General features: G+C 43.1%; 1 protein-coding gene across 1 annotated transcript in view; it reads right to left on the minus strand.

The window, feature by feature from the left end:
• Positions 1 to 20,000, minus strand: part of tdp1 (tyrosyl-DNA phosphodiesterase 1) — a 73,374-nt gene that overhangs the window by 28,292 nt on the left and 25,082 nt on the right. The window contains exons 13-16 of the mRNA XM_063224091.1: positions 19,241 to 19,289; positions 18,739 to 18,805; positions 16,978 to 17,085; positions 581 to 683 (exon numbers count right to left, since the gene is read on the minus strand). Of these exons, the coding sequence (XP_063080161.1) occupies positions 581 to 683; positions 16,978 to 17,085; positions 18,739 to 18,805; positions 19,241 to 19,289 (327 nt within the window). The remainder of the gene's footprint in view (positions 1 to 580; positions 684 to 16,977; positions 17,086 to 18,738; positions 18,806 to 19,240; positions 19,290 to 20,000) is intronic.

Consider the following 20,000-nt stretch of genomic DNA (forward strand, 5'->3'; position numbering starts at 1 on the left):
CCCTGTTAAGAGTGACTTCTTCTATGAAGGTTTTTTTTCAGCTCTCTGGGGCAGTAGCACAGCAAAGGCTTTCTATTGTGAGTTTGGCCAATCGTTTTGTCCACAACTGAAGCAAGAAACAGCACAAATTGAAGTGAATTCCATACATGTCAACAACAAACATTTCCTTTACACGCGGCACGCGATGTAAACGCAGTTAGCGATGATGCATGCGACTAGCGATTTGGACGAAGATCCTCGCATATCGGCGTGTCATAACGCATCGTTGCGCACATGTTCTGTTACTCACCCGATGTTACATGTATGCACACATGAATCAACTGTAATACCCTTACGGTCACTTCCTAATGCTTTCCCCTCATTCTGTTACCGTGGGACTACTTATCTAACCAATACAGAGTCTGTAGGATGTATTTACTCCAGGAGGAAAATGCGAAGGAAATTCAAAATCGTAATTCAAATCGTTTTTAACAAAAACGGATATCGTTTTTTTTTTACATTTTCGTAAACTATGGCGGCCAAATTTAAACTATGGCGGGCCGCCATAGTTTCCTCAATATATGGGAAACACTGAACTTACAAAGGCAGAGGGCAGGAACAGGACCCCCAGCTCGTAGGAGCGCACCATCACCTGGGTGTTGTTCTTCTCCAGACCCCCCCACGCCGCCTTGGACAGGTTAGCACTGGAGAGAGAGAGAGAGAGAGAGAGAGAGAGAGAGAGAGAGAGAGAGAGAGAGAGAGAGAGAGAGAAGCACTTGATTAGTGTTAGTGTTATTAGCCAGGCCATGCCCTCCTAGTGACGCAACACCTTTGGCGTTGCTTCTGGTCAGGCCAAGACTAATGTAAATATCATTTCTAATTTCCTGAAAAATCGGGAACTCTACCCACTTTGTCAGGAACCAATCAACCAGTAGCAAACTCAGGGAGTCAGGTCAACTAGGTTAGACAAAGTATCAAAGAGATTTGAAAGTGGATGGTAGTCAGGCTAGGTGTTATAGGAACAACTGATTTTCTTTGAGTGGACCACTATTGCTTCTCCAGCTAGAAACACCTTGAAAGTGTCATGGAAGCCACATGGATTTAAAAAAACAAGTGGCTACTGCTGAAGCTTAAACAACCCCCACACACTACTGTATAGTAGGAGACATTGACTTTGTACCATGAGTTCCTGACTGCACCATGACAACTAGAAACACCTGGGAAGTCTCAATGGAAGTTACATTGTGTGCACACGGAAAATGAAAAAAAAAAAGAAATGTCCTACTGCAGACAAACATCATCAGTGTTGGAGATTTTCTGGTGTTATCCAAAGTGGTTATTCCTCTAATAAAGATCTTGAAGTTAAAGGTGCACTATGTAATATTTTTAGGAGCTTAATTCCAGAACTCATGCGGTCCATTCAGAAATGCTACCTTTTTCACAAATACTTACCACCACCATCCAATTCAAAGTATTCATTATGACTGGGAAAATTGCACTTTTCCTACATGAAAATCGCTATTTTGAATATCCAGAATTAGACATTTTTGCTGCAAAACTGTGTTCATACTAGTAAATATTAATTTATTACTTTGGTAAATATTCATCAAAAGATCAAAGATGGCAATAGGCAGCACAGTTTCAATGAGCACTGGCCACTACTCTGGCCAGAGGAGAGAGATGCACACGGCCGTAATTACAAAGATATACAACTGAAAAGAGGAGAGGTGCAGTGTGCACATGCTCCTGGTCAGTCTTTCAGGGAAAGGTACACATGGTCCGTGTTATGGAGAGACACTTCGTGTTTTGCACAGTGAAATGAACATTATTATTGAAAAGCCATTCATCTACACCAGATGTACCATACAGATAGGCTTGTGTCAGCCCTATTTTGGGTAGGTGCTGCTTTACCTAATTCAGATAAGTACACGAAAAAAAGCCTAACCATGAGCTTAGGTCTTTGTGTGTGTGTGTGTGTGTGTGTGTGTGTGTGTGTGTGTGTGTGTGTGTGTGTGTGTGTGTGTGTGTGTGTGTGCCTAACCGAGGCATCTCTTTGTGTGTGTGTGTGTGTGTGTGTGTGTGTGTGTGTGTGTGTGTGTGTGTGTGTGTGTGCGAATGTGCATGTGGATATGAGTATGGCTGCAGTCTTTGGCAAAGAGCTTTGCTAAGAGCCATTTTGGTGAGTAGCCCTCTCGTCTCACCTACCATGGTGAGCAGTAGCATCATCATCGGTACAGCTACACTGGAGTACCATAATGCACATGCCAATGGGACTTAATGCACAAAGTCAAGGGGGCTAGAGTCTGTAGACCAACCCATGTGTAGAGTAGTCTACTTTCTACTTTCCCTCTTTCTCTCTCTGTGTGTGTGTGTGTGTGTGTGTGTGTGTGTGTGTGTGTGTGTGTGTGTGTGTGTGTGTGTGTGTGTGTGTGTGTGTGTGTGCGTGCACTGTATGAAAGAGCTCACACTGTGTTTGATGCTGGCTAGTGAACTTCAAAACAGCACACCATGAACAAGAATCATATTGGCCATCCTTTCAAGACTCCCCCCACTACTGTGTCTTCTTTCAACTTTCAGAAGTGATAAACCTCAGTAATACAGTACAAGGCACCAGTTGAACGTTGAATATAGTTCAAGATTCAAGACTTAAAAAGCTTTATTGTCTAACATGTTGCCATATTAGAAAAACGTCTTTTGATTGAAGACTTTCCTTTAATTGCTTATGCGTACGAGGTGATTGTGTAATATGTGCATTCACACATTTGTGTAATAAACGAGGCATTGTAGTGAAGAGAAAAGATTTCCCACCAACCACTGACGATATTGCCAGCTATGTTTAGCGTTTGGTGACAAGCAGACCCAGTCAAGTGCGTTGGTGTGGTGTGGTGCTGTGCTGTGAGATATAGAAGCCTGCAATAAGAGATAATGGGCTTGAATTCTCTTCATGACACATGTTTGTGCCACACACACACACACACACACACACAAACACACAATTTCCAGGGAAGGTAACTATGGTTACACCATGGAGAGGAGAAAACCAAACACTTGTGTCCTCATAGTATCTTCAACATTGTATTGACTTATCTGCCTACAATAATAAAAGAGAGAGATCCTAGCACACAACTTAATTTAGTAATATTTACCTAAACGATTCCTCTTTAAGTTTATCCATATGTAACAATATGGAATATGACATGGCCTGCAGGGCTTGACACTGGCATCTGCCAACCGGCCAAATGCTGGTAAAACTCGGCTGTGGCTAGTAATACATAGTGTCACAAGCCAATTTGGCTGGCAGCTTATTCCTTGGTATGACATACGCATCATAGTAGCCTGTGTTCTGTTGTTTGCCCCTTGTGTATCAATACTTGTATTTAAGTTCAAGAAAAGGATCAATAACTCTCAATATACTTCCACTAACCTTGCTTTAGCCCGTAGTTAAATGTACACTATCAAGATAAAGAAAACAAAAAACAATATAGCTGCAAGCAGCAATGCGGGGCCAAGCAGTAAACTTGCCAAAGTCGCCACGGCAACAGAAGGAACTGCAGCGCCCCCTTTGGCCCAAATCTCGCCAATGTTGGGGTGCATTCCTTGGAGGGGAAAATGGGGAGAGAGACGGGGAGGGTAGGCAAAGGATCTGGGCTGGGAATCAAACCCGGGTCAGCCGCATGAGAGACGAGTGCCCTACCGGTTGGCCATGGCAGGGCCTGTGCTGCCCTTGATTTATATTGAGTAACACATTTCCATTCCCTCTCAAATTAGTCTATAAAATATCAGCAAGTCATTTCTATACTTGAGAGGCTTGCTTTTTGGACAGCAATTATAATCCTCTGTGATCATTCTATTTAGTAAAATTGTTTATATGACATACAATATTATGGAAAAGAATCGGGAGCCTACTGAAAATAGATATGTCCTTGAAATCCTAAACATAAGAATCCTATAGGCTGCAATGTAATGTTGGCCAGCCTTTTGAGAGACTGGTCTGAGGAATTGGTGTATATAGAAGTAAGTGTGTGTGTGTGTGTGTGTGTGTGTGTGTGTGTGTGTGTGTGTGTGTGTGTGTGTGTGTGTGTGTGTGTGTGTGTGTGTGTGTGTGTGTGTGTGAGAGGAACCGAGAGAACAACAATGGTCTCTCTCTCTCTCTCTCGCTCCCTCCCTTCTTCCCTCTCACTCCCTCTCCCCCTCCCTCTCCCTCTCCCTCTGTCTGTGTGTGTGAGTTGGGGGTGGGGGGGTATGTGCAGGGGCTGGGGCAGTGGGGCTTTGGTTGACACTAGAGCAATAGCAGACTACGCACACACCTAAGTCTCTTGTGTGTCCAGAGACCCCCTGCCGAGAATGGTGTCAGTGAACGTGCGCAGGTGCCGTTGGCAAAGGGGACAGAGAGATGAGAAAAATCCCTCCATTCTTTCCACAATTTTGAATGGCTGCTGAGAGCTGATAGTTTTTTCAATCGTTACGAAAATCCATACCTGGGTGCAGCATAGTGTGAAGATGACCTGTGTACCAATATTTTGAAAATTGGGAGTACGGTTCAAAAGCTACAGGCAAAAATGTAGCTAAAATTTTGACCTGCTGGTGGCGCTACAGAGTTTGAGCTGGGGATCTGATTTTTTTTTGTGGTAGGTCATGGGATGGACTACTATGTGTGTACAAAATCCCTGCCCAATTCGACAAACGGTTGCTGAGATATGACCTCCCTTCCTGTTTCGCCACGTTTACGACAATTTTGATTGGCTCTCACGGCTAAACGATAAAAGATATCCAATATTCCTGAAGACCCCATGTGTAGCTCAGTCCAGAGATACTATATACCGAGCTTTGGGCGAATTGGTCAAAAATTGCGGGAAAATTAACATTTTTATTGAATTTTACAAAATTCAAAATGGCGGGAAAACTATCCTGGCGGAAAATGACGTCATATGGTGCGTTGGATTCGTCTTGACTCAAGGATTCCAGGGATACCAAGTTTATGAAAATTGGCCCAGCGGTTCAAAAGTTACAAGCAGAAATGTACCTGCAACTTTGACCTGCTGGTGGCGCTAGAGCGTTAGGGCTGGGGTCCTATAAATTGCTGTGGGTAATGCTGAGACTGCCCCGAATGGGTGTGCCAATTTACAGCATTTTCCTGCCTACGGTTCTATGGGCTGCCATAGACTTGCAGAGGGAGAGGAATGGTGACTAGAGAATAATAATAAATATAGCTGCAAGCAGCAATGCGGGGCCAAGCAGTAAACTTGCCCAAGTCGCCACTGCAACAAAATTAACTGCAGCGCCCCCTTTAGGCCAAATCTCACCAATGTTGGTATGCAATCTTTGGAGGGGAAGGTGATCATGTGAACCAAGTTTAGTTTGAACAGAGACTGCAGGGGCTGGGGCAGTGGGGCTTTGGTTGACACTTTAAAGCAATAGCAGAACTATGCACACACATAAGCTCTCGTCTCTTGTGTGTCCAGGCCCCCTGCCGAGAATGGTGTCAGTGAACGTGCGCAGCCGGTGCCAGAGGGGACAGAGAGATGAGAAAAAATCCCTCCATTCTTTCCCCAATTTTGAATGGTTGCTGTGAGCTGATAGTTTTTTCAATCGTTACGAAAAGTCATACCTGGGTGCAACATAGTGTGAAGATGACCTGTGTACCAATATTTTGAAAATTGGAAGTACGGTTCAAAAGCTAAAGGCAAAAATGTAGCTGAAACTTTCACCTGTTGGTGGCGCTACAGAGTTTGAGCTGGGGATCTGATTTTTTTTGTGGTAGGTCATGTAATGGACTAATATGTATGTACAAAATCCCAGCCTAATTCGACAAACGGTTACTGAGATATGACCTCACTTCCTGTTTTGCCACTTTTACGACAATTTTGATTGGCTGTCACGGCTAAACGATAAAAGATATCAAATATTCCTTGAGACCCCATGTGATGCTCAGTCCAGAGATACTATATACCAAGTTTCGGGTGAATTGGTCAAAAATTGGGGGAAAAATAGCATTTTTATTGAATTTCGTAAATTTCAAAATGGCGGGAAAACTATCCTGGCGGAAAATGACGTCATAGGGTGCGTTGGATTCGTCTTGGCCCAAGGATTCCAGGGATACCAAGTTTTTGAAAATTGGCCCAGCGGTTCAAAAGTTACAAGCAGAAATGTACCTGCAACTTTGACCTGCTGGTGGCGCTAGAGTGTTGGGGCTGGGGTCCTATAAATTGCTGTGGGTAATGCTGAGACTGCCCCGAATGTGTGTGCCGATTTACAGCATTTTCCTGCCTACGGTTCTATGGGCTGCCATAGACTTGCTAAGGAGAGGAAAGATGTCTACGTAATAATAATAATAAGAATACCAGTTAACACTATAGGGGCCTTCGCCAGCTTCGCTGCTTGGCCCCTAATAATGAAGAAAACCTACTAACTCTATAGGGGCCTTCGCCAGCTTCGCTGCTTGGCCCCTAAAAACAATATAAAATCTGTGGCTGGCTAGTGGAATACCTGAATGGCTAGTGACTTGGGAAAACCACTAGCCATATTGGCCGCTGGATGAAAAGGTTAATGTCAAGCCCTGGTGGCCTGTATTGGAAATGTACACAACCTTTACCCTAACCTACAGTGGTGGTACAGTATGTTACTTACAGTTGCCTTACTGATGCAACAGAGACAGTAAAATGCAAGTCCACTGGGTACGCGACATGAACTCAGCATGGCACAACCCACCAGGCTGGTCCAATTTAGCTATGAAAACTCTCACTATGGGGGGCACTGTGGCGCAGCGCGCTAAGCCTCCCACATTTGAGCTTGCATACCCAAGGGTTGCACCCAGGGTTCGAGTCCGGCCTGGGTCATTTGCCATCCCTACCCCGTCTCTCTCTCCACATTCGCTTCCTGTCGAAAAAGGCGAAAAAGCCCATAAAAATACATTAAAAAAAGAAAACTCTCACTGTGAAACTTTCATTGTCCAACCTCTGCATATGGTACACTAGTATGCATATGGAAAAGCAGAAGCTAATTTTACACGTCTCATATAGTGGCAGTTCTCGGGGGCCTTTGGTGAAGCACAGTCGAGTGTGAACAAGGATGTATGTGAAAGCCAATACAATGCATGCCACTGCATAATGTGATTGATGTAGAGTGCTGTAGAAAGCGAAGGAATGGAAAAAAAAAGAAAGGACACAGTTACATAATGAGGAAAGAACAATTCAGGTGTGCCGTCATGAATGTTAACTCCAGCAACAATAGAGTCAGAACTTTAGTTTCAAGGCTTACTTTAGAGAGCCTGAAGACCTTGCCAGTGATTTGCAGTTAGTGAAGAAACAATTTGACCAATTTTGAAGCATTCGTTAAAAAAACAACGTAATTACAGTATCAAAGCCTCTTTGCGTCTTTCCTTTCCTTTATTATGACAGAACAGATGAAGAGATGGTTGAGAGAGAGAGAGATAGGGCGTGACCAGGAAATTACACAAAAGGCATAAAACAACGGTGCCTTGGCCATTTACACCATGGCCGAGGCCATGAACAACGCTTCTAAAAATGGAGCTCTGTTACTTCTTCATGTAGTACACAGATATGCTACCTCTTGTTACAAGGGAAACTTGCACACCAATATCAGCTGCTAAATCTGTCAGATTTCAACATCTGTGATGGCTAATTTGCATATCCCAGTCCATACACTAAATGTACAATACAGCATTTCGCACATTTCTCCTTGTAGTGATGACTGCATGTCACTCGCATCCCTTAGACCTCAACATTATTCTTGGACGCCATGATGGAAACACATTTTTTTTCCACAAATGACAGTGTTTCCATGGTGTTATGCAACTGACATGTCCTTGTTCTAGTCCCAATCATCCCCAATTACCCATGTAAACACATGGGATATTTTGATATTTTTATAAATGAGATTGTAATTATCTTGCCTCGGCCGGCCTCTTTTCTTTGCTTTACAGCTCCACAAACTGCCTGATGCCTGACAGACACAGCAGCCATTTTCACAGCCAGAAGAAAATATCCATTTAAATCCCTGTTATACCATAAGACATGGTGACCTTATACAAAAATACATTTATTCATATTCCGTATAATTCTGTTTTCGCCTCATTTCATATTCATTTTAGCAGGGATATAAATTAAATTGATTTTGCACATGTAGCGCAGGACAAATATTTGCATATGTACATAGACCTATGCACTGAAGAGGGAGCTGTTATAAACCCTATTGCATATGTGTATAGTAACAGCCAAAGACATTATATACTGCTGATTTGATTAGAAACATAGGCAAAAGTGCCAGTGGATTGTCACTGGTGTTTTAACAATCACACATGTGGAGAGTTAAAGTGAATGCTGAATGATAAATACAAGCTTTCAATGCCATACTCAGCTATCAAGGCATCATACTGTATTTAACTAGAAGACATCCTTCAGATATTGTCGTGTAATGATGACAAATTGCATTCTCTGCTATAATCCAACAGTGTGGCTCCGTTGTTAGAGTAACCAGATGATAAATGACCAGCTTGCAGCCAGGATCTGTCACATACTAAGCATGACAAAAAAGGAAAACACAATGAAGAAGACACCTACTGGTTGAGCAGCTGAGATCAAGTCTAGGACAAAAAACTGTATTTTTTATATACAATCATGTCACCATTACCTGTAATTGTGAAGTACTGTCCTCTTTACATGTAGTGTTATCTTCAGTCTTATCCAACTTAGCTAGCGTTGCACTGCTCCTGCCTCAACTGTTTAGAGATTTGCTTTACATGGGAAATTTTAAATGAGCACATATTTTCCTCAAAACAATAATTTTGCGTGAATCGATGTAGCCTCTTATTGCAGATGGGCCCCTCAATGGGCCTATTCACCTTTCGCTGAAAACGCTCAACTACATAATAATAACCTTGCTATGACAATGCAAGTAGTCTTAAAGTGATACTGTCCCATTTTTGGAAATAAGCTTATTTTGCACCTCCCCTTGAGTTAAATAATAGGGTTTTACCGTTCTTCTGTTCTTTTGACCGTTCTCTGGGTATGGCAGTGCAAATTTTACCCCCATGCTAGCAGTTAACATTGAGTCCTATGAGACCAGCTGGCGGCTAACTGGTCTCATAGGACTCAATGTTAACTGCTAGCTTGGAGGTAAAATTTGCACTGCCATACCCAGAGAACGGTTGAAAGTATAGGAGAACGGTAAAAGCCTATTATTTAACTCCAGGGGAGGTGTAAAATAAGCTGATTTCCAAAAATGAGGCAGTATCACTTTAAGGGCCGTACACACACGTCGCTGCTAGTTACTCACTCAGCGAATTAACTCAATAGAATGTCAATGTGTTCCAGCGAGACTGGCAGGCGAGTAGGCGAGTACTGTACAAGAGATGCGATGTGGGCGGATCCCGAGTTGAAAATATTTTATCTTCGAGCGAGGCGAGTAAGCGAGTAACCAATTGGAAGGCAGAGTTCGGTACTTCTCGCCTGTTCATTGTCAGTTAAAGCCGCGGGAACTTTCAGCGAACGTTCCATGAAAGAGAGGCGAGTAGGCGAGCAAGCGAGAAGCTAGTAAATAGCAGCGATGTGTGTGTACGACCCTTTAGATAACAAATTAAGACTGGGTCATTACCATTTTGGTGACAATAAGGTTTTAACAGAGGCCTGCGTTAAGGGGTTAAACAATTGATATGGTGTCTTTGCACAATGCTGCATCATATCAACGAATTGGATGTTTAGAAAATGGCAGCATTTTGCTTTTATTCAAAAAATACCAATTGCCCCAACGTTTTTGGAATCTGGTTTGTACGCTTACTTTCGACACCTCTGCCGTATAGGTATTGGGTGTAGAACACAGTGTGGAGCACAACCCGAGATTTCATGTGCTAGCTAGGAGATGTTGAGAAGCCGAAGCGGAGTCATAACAAGCTTTAACCTGTGACATAACACTATATTGGTTTGCTGTGGACAGGAGACGCACCTGTGGTCAAAGAGCTTTGATTGAATGACCCACCTGAGACAAGAGGAGGGAGAGAGATACAGAGAGGGAGGGAGACACAGAGAGAGAGAGAGAGAGAGAGAGAGAGAGAGAGAGAGAGAGAGAGAGAGAGAGAATGAGAATGAAGTGCAGGAGGACAGAGTGAAGAGGAGCATAGCACAAAGACCTCGGCCATCTGATTCGCACTTTAATCTTCATGAAAGAGAATGTGTAATCGAGACCCACTGGATGTGGTGCCCACGCTTAATTCTACTCAGACAACTCTCAGGCGTGCACACACGCACACAGACACGCACACAGAGACACACAGAGACACACAGAGACACACACAGACACACACAGACACACACAGAGACACACACAGACACACACAGACACACACATACGGACACACACACACCTCTTCAGTTAATTACCCCATACTGTGTGAACAGCAATGCCCGAAGTTCATACTGAAAAATGATTATGACACCGCCTTTGATCTTATGTCTACATCTCTCTTGTCTCGCTATTATGAAAGCCAATATCACAATAGCAGAACATTTCTTTAACCAGGATGATATTTAAAGCATGTTTTTCCTTTTCTGTGTTCACAGACTTGCCATCCTTGCCCTTGACAGTAGAGTAAATGATAAATGTTTTACAATAATGGACGAACCATGTTGTACCACAGTGGAGGAACTATGCTTTTTTCTGAAAGGGATGAATTATGGTTTTCAAGAACGACTGTTTTATAGCAACGGATGAACTCCTTTACAGCAAAGGAGTTTTACAACAGAGCTGCATTTCTCCAACATTGTAGCAATCTTCCGCAGGTGTGAATCAGGATTATTTTTAAAGTGCTGCTAGACATTTCCATTTACCCAAGGCCATGGACCAGTGGTGGCTCGCCGAAAAAAGCTGCCTTGCAAAAATCACTATGAATAGGTTAAAATGGCCATTAACATATTAAAAATGGTTTTAAAGTGTTATTGGGTGATTCCGCCGAATCGGTACATATTCCCTGTCCCTCACAGTAAAAAGTTATCTTTCAAGGTGTCTTTTATTTGTTAATTATAGATGAAATCACACTATTTTCACATCTTTATGCTGTTCTAGGAGTAATGTAGTAGTTAGCAATATTGTCAACGTGCACAAGTGTAATATCTATATTTTTTCCATACTTCTGCAGTGTCCCCTGAGTTAGTAACAGGAATGACATTGAGATAAAGAAACCTCTGTAAAATAATGGTAAAATAATTTCCAGGAGGTTACATCACTCACAGGAAAGAGATTTCCACCACATAACAAGAAGTAATATACAGTCTTATTTAGCATGGAATTTTGTTATTTTGTTGGAATTTTGGGGGTGGTGACATTTACAGTGTCCTTCCTGTTACCACTTTTTAACCCCTTTATTTAAAAAAATAAGGTTTCTATGTTGATACTCGCCAAATTCACAGATTATATTCTTTCAAACTATATGACTAGGAGCAAGATATTCTTTCAAACTATTTGACTAGGATCAAATAAGCCTGAAATTACCCTTCCTGTTACTGTCGCCCAAGGCACAACTCATGCACTATGTTCCATGACTAACAAAACATTGGCGAGACAGCTGTTTTTTTTACATAAACCTAACCGAAACTTACATTGTGTAATACTTTGCTGTCAAAACAATCAACTACTGTGTTGCAATAAAATGCCCAGATGAAATATCTAAATCGAGATGGAGATCGGAGTTTTCTGATCATAATCTATGTCAGTTCTGTTCATCACACGCAAGTTGTATTAGAGTGCCTAGTTTTGAAATTTAGAAAAAATATGTAAAAAATATAATTTTACGGTTAGGCGTTTTTAAGGGGAGTAAAAACACAAAAGTACGTCCCTGGTAATCAAAGTGTTTTAATTGACGCTCTAAATGATAGAAGAAGACGTTAAAAACAAATCACAACACATAAGGTTCTCATTCTGTATTTCCGAGCAAAGAATTCCCCCCAGTTTTAGAATTGTACTTGAACATTCTACAGCTCTGAGTTAAAATTCCTGCAAACTTGTTGTGACATCATAGTGAGAACTCCAACATTCTTATCATATGATGGTACCAGAGACTTTCTATTGGTTAGAACTAAGAAGATCTTTGATGGTACTCCTCAAAGGGTTTATTAAATTTCACTCCTGCTGCTGCTTTCAGTGGGAGACTGATTCTTCAAGGTTACCTCCTGCTATCCTTCACAGGCATCCTCTCTTTTACCCACAATTGTACACAGAAGTACATGCACGCCCGCACGCATGCACACACAACTGTACACGCAAGCACACATGCACGCGCTTACGTACACACACACACACACACACACACACACACACACACACACACACACACACACACACACACACACACACACACACACACACACACACACACACACACACACACACACACACACACCTGATGGGCCAATAGATTAGTAAGGTAGTAGCTAGCAGCACGATCTGACTGATGAAAGGCCTTCATAATTGAGTTATACTGACTTTTATATGAATTCATATTCAATTCATATGAATTCAAACATGTCTCCAGGAAAGACGACACAAGAAAGACTTTCTCTTTCGCCATTCATGGAAAAAAATGTTTGGATTTCCAGCCAATCCAAAACTTTAATCTTTCAGAACTTGTTGAGAGTTGAAAGGCGCCTTCTGCTAAAGCAGATCTTGTTGAGGAAACATGCCTTATAATGCCCCAGGGCAATCCTTTTACAATTCTTTAGTCCATCTACACACTTTTTTCACCCTAACAAATCAGGAAAATCGTGACACAAAGACCTAAGCTGATGGTTAGGCTTTTTTAGCGTATTTATCTGAATTTGGAAAAGAAGCACCTACCCAAAATAGGGCTGTCAAAAGCCTATCTGGATGGCACATCTGGTGTACACGTATAAGTGACTTTTCAATAATAATGTTCATTTCACTCTGCAAAACACTGAGTGTGTACCCCTCTCTCCATAACACTGACCATGTGTATCTTTCCTCCTCTCTGAATGACCGACCATGGGCACCTCTCCCCTTTTCAATTGTGTATCTATGTAACTCTGGCCGTGTGTATCCCTCTCCGGCTGTTACAAGCTGACACCTTAATTTCCTTCGGGATTAATAAAGTTTACTCTACTCTACCACTACTCTACTCTACTCTACTTCTCCACAGAGCCAACCTCATTCTATATAACAGTGGTTCTTAACCTTTTTTCCTTAAAGCACCCCTTTACATGTGCCCAAGACAAGCCGCGCACCCCCAACCCAAACTTCTGTGCGTGAACAAGCACTAAAAATGATTTAAGAGATGAGGCTTCCTATTTGAGACATTAAGCAATACCTTAATTCCTTTGCATAGGGACCAAAACATGTTTTTTTTAAATGTTTTTTTATTTTGCCCACTTATAATGTTCTCAAGCTAAATTTTGGTCACAACCTCAACACAAAAACAATTCCGTGCACCCCCTGAAATCTCTGGCGCACCCCCAGGGGGTGCCCGCACCCCAAGTTAAGAACCACTGCTATATAACACGCACACACACACGCACACACACACAGGCACACAGGCACACACGCACACGCACACGCATGCGCACACACACACACACACACACACACACACACACACACACACACACACACACACACACACACACACACACACACACACACACACACACACACACACGCGCACACACACACGCACACACACACACACACGTTCCAAGGCCGGAGATGGTGGTGATGATGGCCATAAATGCCTATAACCTGAGTCCGCTGTCCCACTTATTGAACTGCCTCAACTCACCACTCATATTGAAGCCGGCGTGGATAAACACACACACACACACACACACACACACACACACACACACACACACACACACACACACACACACACACACACACACACACACACACACACACACACACACACACACACACACACACACACACACACACACACACAATAGACCCTGTCCTGGATAAACACGGATCAGACATAAAAGCGTGAAGACGGAAAATGAATACGAGCCCACTGCCTGGCAACAGCCAATCAGACACAGCGTTGTGTATTGCTATACAGCCGTAAACACACATGCGGAGAGGGAGGGTAAATATACGTATATACATCCCTGTGGCTGCCACACACACACGCACGCACACGCACACGCACACGCACACACACACACACGTATACCCTTTATGGCTATACATTCCTGATACACACACAAACACACATGGGCAGCCTTGAGCTATAGTTAAACAGATCCATGTACACACATAGCATCTGAGCAAATATGGCTCTATATGCTTTTTGATTACAAGCTGCCCTGCAGTGTGGCCAAGGTCACATTTGGCCAGCTTCACAGGTTTCTAAGATCTAAGACAGAAAAAAAAGAGTTGGTCAGTGAGGTTTTTTCTTCTTCTGATCAGCAGCCAATGGGTCATTTCCAACATACCTGCAGCTGAGGAGTGTGGAAAAAAACATCTAACTAGAACATTCCTGGTACAAAAGACGCAAGGATTCTACAGCTTTTGGTCACACAAGTAAACTGTAAAAATCAGTGGTTCGGCCCTGCCGTGGCCTAACGATGGGGCACTGGGCTGCTGCGCCGACGACCCGGGTTCGATCCGGCCCGTGTCATTGCTAAACCTTCCCCGTCTCTCTCTTTCCCTGCTCATTTCCTTTCACTATGTAACCGTCCTGTCACAATAAAGGCATAAAAAGCCCAAAAAAATATATTTTTCAGCTGTGACCCCCTTTTGGATGTTTATAATATTTTTGCAACACACCATGACACACAGCATTCCCTTCTCTTTGCGACCCCCCCGCAGGACACCCCCCAAAGGGATCCCATTCCCAACCCCCAGTTTTGGAACAACTGCTGTGCAGTGTGATTGTATGGCCCATTTTAGCTATGAGTAAGCTGTGTATGATTCTACTGTTGCTACCCATAGGCTGGCATGTTTGGGTCCTGCGTGGCCCATCCGGATAACAGATGGTTATTCAGAAAGCTGTTCTCCCTAAATGCTCTTTCGATCAGCGGGGCGGAACCACTCTTTTAAAGGAGAAGAAATCACACACAAACACACGCACGTGCACACACACACGCGCGTGCACACACACACACACACACACACACACACACACACACACACACACACACACACACACACACACACACACACACACACACACACACACACACACACACACACACACTCACAGCTCTTTAAAGAGAGGAGCAATTAACGGGGATTAATTAGAGCCGTTTGAGAGTGTTCAAGTGTCTGTGGGCTGCACTCTGTACTCGAGTCACCTTGCTTCTTTGTTCCAAACTAACAACACCGCCACACCGTCTGCTAATACCGTACATACTAACACGGCTAATGATAATTGCTCTCTCCTGGCACACAGGTTCTCAGCCCTCTGCAGCCTTCAAGAAGCAAGTAAAGACTCCTCTTTCGTGACTATCTACTAGACTAATATTTGAGCTGCTCTAGCCCCGGGCCAGACTCTTGACATGATGTGTATGTATGTGTGTGTGTGTACTCTACTTAAAAAAAAGAAAAACCCAAAAAACAAACTAGCCCTTCTTTGCATCTGCAGTTGCTGTTCTGTATATTTCCTGTACACGTTGTATTTGCTAGTGATGTTGGCTATGAAGTCGCTTTGGTTATTAAGCGTCTGCCACATGCAATGTAATGTAATAATATAATGTAACATATGGCTCACACTGAGACAGGTGGAACATTTTTTAATTTGCATTAGAAAATTCAGATGCAGATTGACACACACTGCATGAACAGCTCTACCTCTCTGGTACATGTTAACAAGTTGGGTTGATAGGTGATATGCTATAGCACACACAGAGACACAGACACAGACACAGAGACGCACATGCACACGCACACACACACAAATTAATTGGGTGTTTTTGGATGTTCATGGCACACTGCAGCAAGCACAGCATGTGGGTTGTGTTGTGAATGGACAGTGCATGCAATATAACACTCTGGGGAGACTCCTTGAGAAACACACACACACACACACACACACACACACACACACACACACACACACACACACACACACACACACACACACACACACACACACACACACACACACACACGCACACACACACACACACACACACACGCACACACACACACGCACGCACACACGCGCACGCACACTCTGTTCTTAGCTATGCGTGCCTTAAGCAAGGAAAAAGACAAAGTGTGTAATGTATTCTGACAGGAGAGACAGATAGCTTCTCATAACGTGGGCGCCGCAGGCTCGCTGTGCTACTCACATACATATTTCATTACATCTTCGTTACCAAGAGGCCCAGAAAGACTTTCAACTTCTTAGTAATATTTGTCTAAGGCGATTATGCAAATACACAGCAGGTATCAAGATTACGGGTCAATACCTTTTTTAGCAGGTTAGGTCTTTATTATTATTAACTCCTCTTTTGTTGTTTCGTGTTACTCGAGGGTGGGTAGCTCATCTGTGACTGGGGATGTGGGCAGATGTGCTGCACAAATACTCATTTTTTGGAAAAAAGGTTCGCACACTTTGGATTTTTTCTTCTTTTAATCATCCATTCATTGGCAATGACGTTTCCAAAAATACTTAATCTTTTTGTTCAGCACCAGGGATTGTGCACAAGTAACTCTCTACAACTGCACAAATACTCACCCACTCAGTTTCTGTAACTCTCAGGGGGTCAGACCAACTACTGTTTGGTGAAAAGTCCCTATACTACCCATATTACTCCCCCACCGTATCACATTTGCAATGAAAGCATTCTGTTTTATGGGAAAATAATCCATTCAGACTCAACATCAAAAACATTGTTGATGAATAATGACTACATAATGAATACTTTGAATTTGATGGTGGGGTTATGTATCTGTGAAAAAGGTAGCATTTGTGAATGGGCAGCATGAATTTTGGAAGAAAAAAAAACGCTACGCAGATCAGCTGTGTCTTACCTGGTGACGAGGAACCATGCGAGCTCAGAGTAGTCTGGAGACGCCCTCATGTAGGTCTTGATGTGGGGCATGGCCTGACTCCTCCCTGTTGTCTCTGCACGCCAGTGACTGACACACGACGATGACAACAACAACAACAACACGGTTAATTACCATGGCAACACTCTATAACGGTAGCGGCGATGACCATGCTCAACTTCTAACAATGTGGTTTTATAAATAATAACGACTCAAGTTTGCAACTATGGATTTCTCCTTTTTAAGTTGACACTGAACAATTACTGCTCAACTCAGTCATCATAGCAAAAAATACACACACAAACAAAATGCATTTCATGACAGTGATCACAAACGAGTATTGCCACTGCGGCCGTATTCTGAGTTAATTCTGCCATTAACTTTTGTCACGACACTCCGAAACAATGACTGACCTTGGTCACCATGACAACAGCTCTCTGTGGCCTTGACCTCCCTTAGTCACTATGACAACACTCTAGAAGTATGTCTAACTTCCGTCGTCATGGCAATGGATGGAAAGTACAACTTGCTCTTATTTGACGAGCTGGAACATGTCATGACTTGAAAACCCCATCCTCTTTTCCTCAGTGTTAAACCATACTCAGTCTCAGTCTGTTAGTCACTGGAGAGCATGTGCGCGCGCACACACACACACACACACACACACACACACACACACACACACACACACACACACACACACACACACACACACACACACACACACACACACACACACACACACACACACAGCCCTCCATGACCCATTTCCTCCCATTGGTCTGTCTGTTGGACACACACGCACACACACGCACACACATGCACACGCACGCACGCGCGCGCGCGCGTGCACACACACACACACACACACACACACACACACACACACAGATTTAATAATGCATAGCCAGGCAGCAGAGAGCAGTGCCAAGTCCTTTTTGCATGTTGGTGTGCTCTCTGTCATTTCAGAGTCTTGGCTACTTTCAAAAGTCTCCGTTAATTAGCAGCGAAAATGTCTTTTGGTTTGAAAGATGCCATTACACAAGCAGCGAGGTCAACATGGTCGGCTTTTAGTCTGAGCAACAAAATGGCATTAGCCAGACAGGCCTGCAATCAGTCCAGTTAAATATCTGAATATGCGCTGACAAAATCAGCCTACAAGCGCGCACACGCACACGCACGTGTACGCATACGCACGCATACGCACGCACGCACGCACGCACGCACGCGCACGCACACACACACACACACATATACAAACACAGCTAGGAAAGCTTAAGACAGCTAGACTACACACACACAACCTATACTTTATGTATGCTTACAATACATACAAATATGTTTGCAACAGTGCTTATATATATGCGACAGTTAGAGAGAAAGAGAGGAGTAATTTACTATGGCTGAGTTAATGATAATATTTAACATGAGCGAGCTAATTGAATATTTAAGATGAGTCAAGAGCTGGACAGCGATACTATTTAACATAGCGTGATCAACAGAGTTAATAAGGGATCTCAGTTCACAACTGAGCAGTGTAATGGCTCATTCAGATGTGCACGTGTAACATGGACCCATTGACACTGAATTTTAGTATCTACACACACGCACGCAAACACACACACGGACTGAGGAGAGACAAAAAATTAATTTACATAGATATAACGACAAATCAACATGTGTTTATGCCACAACCATGCTCGCACGCACGCACACATAAGGATTAATTAAAAAACCACTCACTGGAAATAGGAGTGAAGCCAGACCTGCCGCTGGGCTGTTTGGATGCTGTACGGTAAGGATCCCCCGGCTACACACACACACACACACACACACACACACACACACACACACACACACACACACACACACACACACACACACACACACACACACACACACACACACACAAATTCAAATGCCAGTAAAGTTTCATAACATAACAATTCCAGGAATTAGCAAACACACTCACACAGGCATATATACTACACAGTATTCATGAACACAAATACTGATATTTGACTGCAGATGGAAATTAGCTATATAGCTATAATCTGGCACAAGCCATCTTTTTACTTCTGTAATCAATGTGTATTGTGCATGGTCCCTGTTGAACTAAATAAACTAAACGAAACAGTGGTACTGAGTTGCGTGGGGTACAGACACGCACACACAAACGCACACGCACACAGGTACTCTGGGCAGCATTAAGGTAAAATGTCTGATGAAACATGACGGTGAGTACCTGGATATCCCTCCAGACTGGTCCTGACATTGTCCACTGAGGGGTAGACCTGAGGAGAGGACACACACACACACACACACGCACACGCACACGGACACGCACACACACACACACACACACACACACACACACACACACACACACACACACACACACACACACACACACACACGATAGCACACACACACACACACACACACACACACACACACACACACACACACACACACACACACACAATGTTATAACTTCATCAATCAGTCTCCATATCTCTTCACTTGCAACAGATTAGGTATTTTATGATGCTCGCATTCACTGACTGCATAAATAAATATTCCGTTGCATCATAAACTCAGGCTGATGAAACTTACACCATGAAAAACTGAGCTATAACTCAAAGAAACATTTTCATATAATATCATCCACAAGATTAATATACTATTTTCCAAAGCTAAAATTCAAACAATTATTCTCTGTCTTTTTCTGTGCGCACACACACACACACACACACGCACGCGCGCACACACACACACACACACACACACACACACACACACACACACACACACACACACACACACACACACACACACACACACACACACACACACACACACACACACACACACACACACACACACACCAAGCAAGACCACCTCGACAAAATATAAATGACTAACAAATCAACTAACTCCTAGCATTGACCGTCAAGGGTTAAAGAAAAAACACAACAATAACTTCATTGATTTCACAAATTGGA

This window comes from Engraulis encrasicolus, chromosome 19 (genome assembly GCF_034702125.1).
Source record: "Engraulis encrasicolus isolate BLACKSEA-1 chromosome 19, IST_EnEncr_1.0, whole genome shotgun sequence".
NCBI classification, from domain to species: Eukaryota; Metazoa; Chordata; class Actinopteri; order Clupeiformes; family Engraulidae; genus Engraulis; species Engraulis encrasicolus.